General features: G+C 39.4%; 1 protein-coding gene across 1 annotated transcript in view; it reads right to left on the bottom strand.

The window, feature by feature from the left end:
- The window catches only part of STK39 (serine threonine kinase 39), a 431767-nt gene that overhangs the window by 299155 nt on the left and 120096 nt on the right, over positions 1-12516 (bottom strand). The window contains exons 3-5 of the mRNA XM_006879325.1: positions 12070-12178; positions 7507-7648; positions 5367-5422 (exon numbers count right to left, since the gene is read on the bottom strand). Of these exons, the coding sequence (XP_006879387.1) occupies positions 5367-5422; positions 7507-7648; positions 12070-12178 (307 nt within the window). The remainder of the gene's footprint in view (positions 1-5366; positions 5423-7506; positions 7649-12069; positions 12179-12516) is intronic.

The following is a 12516-nucleotide window of genomic DNA, read 5'->3' as shown; positions in this document are numbered from 1 at the left end:
CAAGGAGATACTTGCTTTCACCCTCTCCAAGACAGACCTATCATAGAAGCTGTTAATGCTATTTCTTGTGTGCCAATTATTGTGCAAAATACTAGATAGGAAGAGCATCATTTTATTTCCCTGTTCTCTCTCTCACTCTCTCTTACACACACACACTCGAGTTGTTCTCTCTCTCTCTCTCTCTCTCTCTCTCACACACACACACACACACACATACACACACGGTGGTTGTTGCTGTTGTTAGGTTGTTGAGATGAACAGTAGATCTGAACCCTGTCCTATTCTATGCCATCTTCCCCAATTCTGACATACTTGAGTCCATTACTTCAGTTACCGTGTCAACCCATCTTGTCAGGATCTTCACAGATCCTCTACCTTTCCAAACATGATGTCCCTTTCAAAGGAGAAGGTAGGTTGCATCTTTTATCCCTAAGGAAGTCTCAAAGAGATTCAATAACTTTCCCAAAGCAAAAGAACTAGTAAGTGAGAGCCTGAGAATTTCAAGAAGCCCTTGCATGGAACAGAAGGTTTCCTGGGCTCGGCTGCTGCACAGGGACTTCTGGCAATGTAGTCTGGAGGGAACCGCACAGCTAACTCAAAGGAGCGAACTCAGAGGCTGAGCCTCTTCGGTGGTTTAAATTCACCACTTGCTCCATGGGAGAAAGATGGGCCAGCTCCTCCCAAGTGATGTATTGCCTCGGACACCCAGTGGAGGGTCAGTTATGTGTGGGTTTCAACCGAGAAACAAGTTAACTAAAAGGTTGGAGACTTAAGTCCACCCAAGAATACCTCAGAGCAACAGTAAGGCAATCCACTTCCAAAACTTATCAGATATTGAAAAGTCAATAGAGCACTCTCTTCCTGTGACACATATCACCAGGAGTCAGAATCAACTCAAGAGTAACATGGTATTTGTGAGACGTCTAATCAAGTCTGTTGATCCCAGAGCCTGCCCTCTTAGCAACTATGCAACTCTGGTGCTGGACAGTGTGAAATATCTGCCCACTGTTTACAGTTACTTGTTTAGTTAGTGTTTTCTCAAACCATACCTCAACTATAGGATAAGGGCCATGCCTGTAGGGTGAGGATGAAATATGTGCATAAGGCATTTGCTTAGATAGCTCAAGAACAAAATTCAGCAGTTATGACTATATTCATGAGTACCAATAATGTAGGTAAGGCAACTCTAGTGACCTAGTGGTAAACAGCTGCGCTGTCACCCGAAGGACATGCAGTTCAAATCCACTAGATGCTTCACAGAAGAAAGATGGGCAAAGGTGTGATTTACAGCTTCTGAAAATCTGCTAGAGGTCCAGGTACAAGGTGGTTTGGACTTGATGGTTCTAAACCACAACAGCAATGTAAGAAAGAAGGGATGGATGACTTAAGAATGGACAATGATAATTACTGAAGCGGGTGCCGAAGCCATCAGAGTTCCTTCTACTCCTCTCTTAAATTTGAGCGATGTGTGTATTTTTATAATAAAAGGTTTTAAAATAACTGTCACTTTGTTTAGGAGCCCTGGTGGCACGGCCGATCAAAATACTAGCAGTTCAAACCCACCAGCTGCTCCTCAGGAGAAAGCTGAGGCTGTTAATTCCCTTAAGATTTACAGCCTCAGATTGTGTGGGGCACAATGTCCATGGGTCAAGTGTATAGGGTGGTTATAGGCAGATCAATTTTTTTTTAAAAAAAGTGGAGGAGGATAAAATAAATACATATACACATACATATATACATATATATAAATTTTCTTTCCAACATCTGAACCTCTTTGGGGCAGCTCCACTCTGTCCTATAGAGCTATTAATGAGCCAAGACTAACTCAAAGGCAGTGAGTTTGGGGACTTCATTTATTCAGAGTTTAAGTTTATTGGGTCATTTTCTTCAAAGAGCCATTTTTTAACAGGATCATACTTTTGTATAGTTTCAACTTTAAAATGATGTAAAATACGTATATTAGTCTCCCTCCTCCCCACTTGATTCTGTTTCTGCTGCTGCTTTGTGAAAATGCATGTATCTACACAAACATTCTTATCTCTTGCCTGAAAAGCAGCACTTGCTTTGCTCTCCACCTTGTTTGATCCATTTAACCACAGAGTCTGAGGAATTTTTTCCTCCACATCAGTGAACAGAGAGCTTCTCCCTCTCTCCTTTACAGCTGTTAAATACTCCATTCTCTGACTATACCATATGTTCACCAGGACACGGAAGTGTTCCCAAGTTCTTGCTATCACACTGTTCCAGTAAATAACCTTGTACACACGGCATTCCAGTCTTGTGTGGGGATACTTGGAGGCCAGATTCTCTGTAGTAAAGTGGTTGCAGGGCACTGGGAGTAAATGTTTAACCACCAACCAGTTTGCCTTCAAATCAGCCCCACTGTAACATCTGCTGATTTCCATGGTGCATACACTCCCACCATGGCTGATTTCAAGAGGCCGACAGGCATTCACTAAACACAGAGTGAGGAAAATACAAACACCAACGGATCCTGTGAGCTGGCTCTAGCATATGACTATAGTACTGGGTCAAAGAGTCAATGCCTGGATCTGATGGAGAAACCACATTCCACCCCACGGAACTGCTACCAAGGGGACAAAAATACCTACTTTAATGCAGCACTGAAAAACAAAGATTTCATGAAATATTATATAAAATGGGTGACCACAGAGAACATTATGTTGAGTGAAATATCTCAGTCACAAAAAGACAAATACTACATAATGCCACTGTTATAAAACAGGGCTGACATGGGGGTTGGGGAAAACAAAGAAAAAAAGGGGATAAATAATGTACACGGCATTTAAACAGACAAGGGAGAGAACTGTATAAAAGGAATATATGATTAGTATTATTGACATGACAGAGTCCAGAATAAGAGATGCATAGTAAGGGAGGTGAGGGGTGTGTGTAACAGTGAAATAACTTTTTTCCCAAAGAAAAAAGCGAACTGGGGGTTAGGGGGGACAGGGAGGAAAATGTGCAATGATGAATAAATGGAAATCCAAGTTCTCTATAAACTTTCATTAAAATCTCAATAAATTAAAAAAGAAAAAAGAAATTAAACAAAAAAAAATACCTACTTATTCAAGGACTCATCAACAGAATGCTGTCAAATCGTTGCACATGTGAGAAATGGCATCCCAATGTCATTTCAGTCTGAATTTTTCTGTTATGAGTCAAGTTGTGCATATCTTCCTGTGTCTGAGAGTCACTTTGCTTTCTGTTGCATTTAACCATCTATTCCTACCCATCACCCACTCTGCTGGGTGAGCACTTTGAACATTTATATTCATTTGTTGCAGCCATTCTATAAAGGGGCAGGTATATGCAGATTTCATGGAACATCAAGTTTAACCAATGACAGGAGCCCTCTTTAAAATAAAAACTACAAAATTAGGGAAACGTGTGAGTACGTTTTTGGAATGGAAAGATCCTTATCCCTTCACTGTAACTTACAGAGCCAGGTCTTTCCCTCAAAGGTATTTTTAGAGAACTGACTGAAAATGCTTACACAGAAACACTTTCCAGGTGCAGACTGATTTCCTCTCTTCACCTAGAACTCTCTGTAACTCCAAGAAGTATTCTGTGGAACAGGGGCCTGAGGTTCAAGCTTTTGTAGCTACAAACACATTTGTATGTACCTGGAACAGAGGCCATATTATCCCCATCTCAGAGACGAGGAAACTGAGGAGGGTTAAACATGGAGTTTGAGGCTCAATCAGACTCAGGACTGACTGCAAAATCCTTACGCTTAACTGACAGAGTGTCTCTGCAGTAGTTTTAAACAAACCATTGTGTTTGAGTGAATCTAGCATTTCACCAGGGAGAACAAAATAAACAACTTTACTATTAGTTCCCCAGGGAAGATATGTTTAATTTGAAACAAATCTGCACTTTTCTTTTGTATTTTAAAAAATTTACCCTCTTAAAACAAAAAGAAAGTCAAAGACTCCTGAAGTGTGGCTTCTTAAATGCAGAACCAAAGGAACCATTAAGTAACTGATCCGCTAACCAAAAGGTCTGTGGTTCAAATCCAAGTCCACTCCACAGCTCTGTAGGAAAGAAGACCTGGCAGTCCACTCCTTCAAAGATTACAGTCTAGAAAACCCTATAAGGCAGTTCTAAGCCATCATAAGGCCTCACTATGGGTCAGAACTGACTTGCAAACAAACAGCTGCAAATAAAGAGCCCAAGGCTCCTGTGGTGCTTATTCTAAGGGGGGGGGGGGGGGGGAACTACAAGACAAGGAGATACAGTAAGGTTATCCTTTGTGATGATGAATTGTTTGATTTCTGATGAGCTCCTGCATTTCTAATAATACTGCCTAGATGCTCTGACTCATGGAGACAAAACTAGGATTAAAGACTAGGATTGACTTTTCCTTTCCTTCAGCTATTTTGCCTTAACCTCTTCCTTGAAATCCAGATAAGATCCCACTCCAACTCAAAAATAAAAAGACTAAGCTGATGAAAAATTGGGGCAAGTTCTAACATTCTGCAGTAACAGACATCAACGTCAACAATTCCCACCAATGGCAATACCGAGAGACACTGCTAACATTCAACACATGCAAACTGGAGGCCGACCGTCCTGCAGTGAGAAGGGCCGTCCAGCACAGGGAAGGACCATCCTGCCAAAATGCTGAAACTGTCCCCACTGAGAAGCTCTGATGGCTTCAAAGGCTTCAGTGATCCTTCGATGTGAGATGAAATGAGAGTTACTGGCAATTTAGAAAAAAAAAAAGGCTTAGAACATGGACTGATCTAGTCACTCAACACTCGCCACATCCTTACGCCCACAAATGTCTAAAATAGCCACGTTTAATCAACTTTCAGGGTTAAATAAATCCTAGATTTTCAAAGGGCATTATTCTTTCAACCACCTATTCAGAATATTAAAAAAATAAATAAATAAACCCACAATTCTCAGTTAACACGCAGAGTTCTGAACTATCAAATGCATCAAATTTTTTTTCAAAAATGCTTCCCTACATAAAATATCACTTTTTGAACCTGAAAAGTAGAACATGTAACAGAATTGAAAGTAAAATTATTCTTTATCAAAAGGTTTCAGGTCTTTTGTTCACAGGGTTGCTTTGAGTTGTGCTGACCCAACAGCACCACAACAACATGTAATAAAATGGTATTATTTATAGAATGATTTAACAAGGATTTGTCCGAAATAGGAACACAATTAATGCCTTTGCCCAAACCTTCTCTAAGCGTATGCTATGCAAGGCTGGAGAGCCCTGATGCATTTATAAAAGAGATCACATCATGTGCATTTATCCATTTCCTAATTTCCTTTGAAACTGTAGCACTTCTATAAACAATATAGAAAATCCACCTTTCTCCATTTACCTGCTATTTGTACCGAACCATCCTCGCCCAAAAGAATATTTCCAGCTTTCAAATCCCTTTTAAAAGAAAAGGAAGAAAAATATTAATTATGGAATCCAGCAATGTAGGACATCAATTCACACTGGAAGATTTTAAACTTATAATACAGCAGCTTGACCTAATTATTATAACTACATTAGATTTGAAATTATACCACAGACTTGAAAAACTTCAAGCAGACACTTATGATTTTACACTCTGCTCATGGATGATGGCTGGGATTTTAGTAACGTATTTTACGTGAAACTAGCATCCATATTTCATTAAGTGACTAGTGTGTAAATTCTTTGTTACAGAATTAGAGATTAGCTATAAAATCACAATACTGTTATTTGATCAAGAATTAAAGCCCAGTCTAATGAGAGCTGTTCAGCTTCCGCTTAAACTTGTCTCTGGGTGCAATTTCAAATTAATCCTATCACTGCCTTAAACAGTTCACTAATCAATCTCTCCTTTGACATTTCTTATGATCTCTGGTTAGAAAACAGTTGTACGATAGTTACCATAATATTACATAATATACTATATTCTTTACTACATAGAAGCTGTGCTGAGTAGACATAAAAGCTTGAGTTTTTAAAAAGCCAACCATTCACAATCTAAAAGACCAGTTTCTACAGGACTATGCCTTCTAAATTACTGAAATATCGGTAAGTATACAGCTCACTTACAGTTCTTCCTAGCTTCGAAATGTTACATTTACTCAAATACAATGTGGTTTATTCCTGTTATGTGCTCTGCAGTCAAAATGCCCTCAAAGCTGACCCTCCAGCTGGTCTTCAGAGGCTGTAAATAGCAAAGGAGAAGACTGCCTATCTTTCCCCTGCATGACTGGCACATTTGAAAGGGCTGCCTTTCGTGGGCAGCACTCCTTACCACTAGGTCACCGCTAAGGAGGTGCTCTGTGTACCCGTCAAGCACAAGGACAGGGGAATGGGGCCTGAGAAACAAACTATCTCTAAACCTCATCTGTGAAATGGTGAGGAGCAGGTCTTTCAGGCAGACACAGATTTATTATAATGAACTTTTTGTTGATGTTGTTATGCGCTGTCAAGCTGGAGCCAGCTCACAGCTGACCCTCTAGCAGTTTTCAAAGGCTGTAAGTCACACAGAAGGACACTGTCCACCTTTCTCCCATGGAGTTGCTGGCAGATTCGAACAGACGGCCTTTGAGTTGGCAGCCTCTTTACCACACTAAGTATCAGAGCTCTGTATATTAAACTTTAGGACACTAAAATGATACCAAACTCAGTAGTAATCTTAAAATACTATTACAAAATTATAATATTACAATAAATTACTGTTTACTTAAACTGTTAAGCACTTACCGTTAAGTCTTCTGAACAACGGGTCACGCACATTATAGGCCACCTGACTATTTAAAATACTAGTATTTTATGTCAAAAAGGAAATAAAATTACTGCTTCCTCCCTCCTTCTCACCTCCATGTCAAGAAACTTAATATTTTAAAATATTTGGAACATTCTTGCCTATATTAGAAAGTGAGAATTGCTTCTCAGCCTTTTGGCTAAGATCAAGTGTAGAAAGTCAGAGATGCTATCAGGTGCAACTGAAGACATTTCAAGAGTAAGGAGAGCTAATTTAAAAAAGAAAAAAATCATTCATTCATACTTTTTCTTTAATATTGCTTTCTGCTAATTTTTTAAAAACTCATTCATTCTTTTTCTATTCTCCATTGCACTGAAAGCAAATAAATCAGTTCTGAGGATCCTAACTTAATTCATCAATATACAGTCTCTTGTTTCTTACCTAGGTACTTTGGCATCTGTCCAGTTTATATTAGGAGCCCAGGTGGTATGGTGATTAAAGCATTTGATTGCTAACCGAAAGGTTGACAATTCGAATGGACTAGCCACTTTGCAGGAAAAAGATATGGCAGCTGGCTTCCATAAAGATGATGGCATTGGGAACAACGATAAGGCAATTAAACGCTGTCCAAGAAGGCTGCTCTGAGTTGAAATCTACTCCATCGCAATGGATTTGTTAGTAACTATCTACAGTCAGTGTTTCCTCAGAATTCATTATAAAGTAAAACAGTATACATAAACACTTGAATTGAAACACTCCTGAGATGCCGTACCTGTGGATCTGACCATTTCTGTGGAGATAGTCTAAGCCTTCCAGAACTTCTTTCAGAATTGTGGCTATTATTGCCTCTTCCAGGACGCCGTTCTTATGTTCTCCTCTGTTGACAATGTATTTTATGATATCCAACATTGAACCTATGCGGACAAATAGAAGAAGTAAAAAAGTAATTCTGTAGGAGCCCTTATTAACTTTTCTGAATAGAGTTCCACTATTTCAACAAAAAAAAGAAATGAAAAGAGCAAAATCTATTTTCTGTCTATGCAATTCAAATACTCCCTTGGCTGGCTAACATTTGCAGGGTAGCTCTGTGACCTGAAACTCTGAATCCAAGTTTGCAAGCGCATGTTCAGTGGGACATTGAGAAGGATTCTAGGTCAAGAACCCAGGTTTTTCTGGGCCACTTCAGAGTTGGTCCCTTATCCCTAGACATACAATTAGTTACAGAATTAAAAGAGGCTTCAAGGTAACAGCCCTGAAAAGGAAAAGAGTAGAAGTCCAAGAGGACAGACAGCAGAGAGCTTCTGAGAGAGAATGAAGCTCTTTTTTTAATGTCAAAAACATGGCCAAGGGTCAGAGAGGGAAAAGTATGTTGCATCTGGATCTCAGTTTCTAACTAAAACATTCTTTTCTATGGCTCTAGGCAATTTTTATTTTCATTTATCTGGTGGTTGATGTACTGACTTCCATAATAAATAAATAAATAACCAGTCCATTGTTACTATAAACAGATTTATATCTTTGACACTGTGAAGTCATGTTTCATCACATATTAATTAATATTCCAAACCTCCAGGTCATTTCAAAAGCCTTAATTACCTAAGGTTCAACATTTCTGAAGAGTGAACAAATGGCTTACCTCAGGACCTGAAATTAGCTCCAGGCCCTCTATGATTAATGAAGAGGATTGAGTTTTCCCATTCGATATTGCTACACTAGACTAGTTATCTACCCCTCATTAAAAGAACTAATGTGATAGAATGTTGCAAAAGAAAATAAATGCATATTATCCTGCTCAGAGACATACAGAACTTCTGTGTATTTATTGACTTGTGGGTTTGGGATCATTTAGAAAACAGTAATCTCAAACACTTGTTTTTTTTCTTTTTTACATTTTACAAAGTTACACCATGCCATGTGTGCATGCATTTCTGGCCTGCTGAGTGCAATATGAGCAAGAGTCCACATCAGCCCACATTCACCTCACCTGTAGAAACTTGTTCAAAGCCTGTTCCTCTCACAGCTCAGAAAGATTAGACTCAAGTCTTTTAGAAATACAATGGAATCTTACATCAGGGTCTCAAAAACAGAAATGGGAATAATCTGAAAGTTGAAAATGTTGGGATAAAAACAAGGATAAAAAACTTTTATGGACGATTTAAGACTATGTCCCAGGCCACCAGAACTGGTTTCCTCAGAGCTGGGGAAGCTCCCCAAGGAAAGAGTAGGTTAAGACAATCTCGTTGGCCAAGCAGGAGCCTCCAAAGAGTGAGGGAGTAGGACACTCAACACTGCAATATGGCTCTGGCAAGCTTCCTTTTTCTTTTCCTTTTTAATTAAAAAGCAGCAAAGTAAGCACTCCATGAAACAATGACTAACAGGATTAACACTGAAAACAGAACAGAACTAAGCTCTCTCAAGGCTCCCTACTGAGACCTGCAGAAGACCCAAGCTAATTACAAAGACTTTATCATCTTATTTCTGTATCTCTACTTGACCCACGGTAGTTTCTTTTTAAAAGAGGAGAGAAGAGAGACAGGGAGAGAGGATGCCTCTCTGATTCAGATTTAGCTACAACTGGATTTGCAGATTGAAAAAAATATGGACTCTTATAGTAAATGCTGCACGGTCAGCCAGCTGTGGCTTTGTCTGGGAACCACAAAACGCTCTGTACTATATTCTAAAATGCTCTGATAGGCCATTCTGCCTGTCTAAGAAAGACATGAAGTAAAGTCCTGGAAAGGGAATATATTTGAGGTTTGGCTATGATAGATGTTACTGTAAAAAAAGAAAAAATCATTTGGCCTTTCTAAGATTCAGTATTCAAGTCTATAAAATGAAAGTGATGATTATACAGTGTCATGGAGTTTTTAAGTAAGCAGGTTCTAAAGTCACAAATTCCAACACTAAGAATTATGGCATGTATGACCTTGGCCAAGCTGCTTAACTCCTTTGTGCTGTGGCTTTGTTTAGGAAAATGATATGGTGACACCTAACCATTCAGGGTGGTTGTCAAGATTAAATGAGATAAGGTAAGTAAATTGCTTTGAACTATAATGCTGCAGAGTATGTATTTAATAAGGGGAAGCATTATCATTATAATCATCTATCTTCTAATGAGGTTAAAAGATTAAAAGCAATAAAATAAGGGACATGAAAGCACCTTGTAAACTTCAGACTTGCATTAGAGAGGAAAAGTTCTTTTTGTTTCCCAAATACAAAACTGACTGTAAGTAACTTAACTTCTAACTTGTATGGAATGCAAATTACTTAGCATGCATATTTATCCAGCACCCAGGAATATCCCTTCATGAGTCAGAAGTGCTTTAGGTAGTTCTTTATTCATGTAGTTTATAATTTAAATCCACACTGTCCACGGCCACTGGCTACACAAAGCACTCACTGCCACTGAGTCAGGAGCAATTCACCACTGACCCTATAGCAGATTTCTTCAATTGTAAGGGAGAAGACTGTCCATCTTTCTCTCTCAAAGACACAGTGAATTTGAACCACCTAAGAACTGAAGGCACTAGGTTAGCAACTCTTGAAAGGCTATAAATCTTTACAGCAGGTGACCTTCCCCCAGAAACGACCAGAGGATCCAATAGCTGACTTTTCATGGCAGTGCAACATGTAATGTAGTCTGCGACTAGAGTGCCTTCAAAATTTAGATATAAGCTAATTAAAGATAAAATAAAAATTCAATTCCTCATTCACGCTAGCCCCATTTCCAGTGTTCAATAGCCAGAGGTGACCAGTGGCTACTGGGCAGTACAGCTATAATACATTTCTATCATCACAAAAAGTTAACTCTTTGGTGGGATTGTAAAATGGTGCAACCATTCTGAAAGGCAGTTTGGCGCTTCCTCAAAAAGCAGAACAGAGAAATTCCTTATGAACTAGCTATTCCACTACTTGGAATGTACCCTGAGAATATGAGAACTGAGGCAAAAATTGAGATTTGTACACCAATGTTCATAGCAGCACTATTCACCATCACAAGAACATGGAAACAGCCCAAATGTCTAACCACAAACGAATGGATTGAGAAATTATGGCACAATCACACAATGGAATACTATGCAGCACGCAGGAGCAATAACTTTGTAAATTATTACCTAATCTGGGAGGGACTGGAAAGCATTATGCTGAATGAACTCAGTCCCACAAGAATAAATATTGTACAAAACCGTTACTGTAGAATGAGTATAAGGATCCAGGAGGGGTGGGAGAGGCTGGAAGCAGTGGGATGTGGATGTGCAAGGGAATTAATCATTGGGTTGTACAATTTGATGGGGGGGAGATGAGGGAAATTGAAAGAATGTGTTCGAATTTCTATTAGAATTTCGTAAATCAACTATTGGGGGACGGGGGTGTGTAAAGTTCTAGAGCTATGGTAAAAACAAAGACTTTAATATCTGAGGGCCAGAATGCAAACAGATACTTGTATATTAATGTTCCCTACCTTGATGTTCACAATACTCTAAAGATGGAAACATCGTAAGATCCACCAACATAGAGTAAAGAAAATATGGCCCAGACACCCTATGGCATATCACTCAGTCATACTGAGCAATAAAGTCCTAATACATGTGCCATGGGTGAAACTTGAAAACATTACATTTAGTGAAATATGTCAGTAACAAAAGAACATATGTTGAATGATCTGACTTATAAGAAATACCTGGTATAGGCAACTGTATGGAGATCAGAGTTTAGCGGTGGTTACTAGGGGCAGAAGAAGACAAAGGGGAGGAAGAGGAATTGGCTGGTGAGTGGAGACTGAGCGAGCTTCCGTTAAGGGTGAAGGAAAATTAAGACAATGAATAAATGTGATGGCTGAACAACGGGACAAACAAAATTATTATTGAATTGAACATACATTTTATACACTTAAAGGAAGGAAAGGGTTTTAAGAGGAAGGATGAGTTAACTCTTTAAAAGAGTCAGAAATGGCTGCAGGTGGGATGTAGCTTTTTAGGGCTAGAGAACAGGTTGAAGGAAGAAAGAATCATCTAGAGTTGAGAACAGCACAGGAGAAGGTGTTTAAGCAGCCTCATCCGGAACAAGATTCTGGGGTTTCAATACCTGGATAGAAAGAGAGATTCGTTAAACTAAATCATGGAAGTTTTGAATGCCAGTGCCAAGATACCTGCAATTGTTGTTGCTGCTGTTGTTAGGTGCCATCAAGTCAAGAAATCTGCAATCAATGGCAATAAAAACCAAGCAAAACTTTTAACATGTGTGAGAGGACTGGATCTAGTCTTAGTATGTTGCATCCTGAAAGAGGGGCAGGAAAAATGCAAACAGCCCGAGACCAGCAACAAAACCCACTTACCTCCACTTAGCAATTTCATAACCAGCCAAAGTTCATCTTTCACCACAAAAGAGGTGTAATAGGTCACTACGTTGGGGTGGCTGCACTGACTCATGGCTTGTATTTCTTTCTATAAAGAGAGCAAAACACGACATAGTACCATGGGAGTGAAAAGCAAGAAGCAAAACACAACTGAATTACAGTGAGTACCTGGGTGTCTTGGCACATCTTGGAGGCTACCTAAATCATTACTTCAAAAATATTACATAAGGACTCTCTCCCTTTAATTCCACAACTTGCCGGAATTGAAACATCCAACACAGGAGGCCACAGTGGCCTGTGGGCTAGCCACGGAGCAGAGAAACTCAAAATGAGCATATTACCCAGAAACCACCCACACTCTTCCACAGAGCACCCTGCCATATATGACTAAGTGCTTCCTACCTGAACTGAAGGCCTCGACAGAGG

The sequence above is a fragment of the Elephantulus edwardii genome, unplaced genomic scaffold, assembly GCF_000299155.1.
Source record: "Elephantulus edwardii isolate Elephantulus edwardi_28Jun2011 unplaced genomic scaffold, EleEdw1.0 scaffold00003, whole genome shotgun sequence".
NCBI lineage: Eukaryota > Metazoa > Chordata > Mammalia > Macroscelidea > Macroscelididae > Elephantulus > Elephantulus edwardii.
This window is presented reverse-complemented; position numbering and strand designations above follow the sequence as displayed.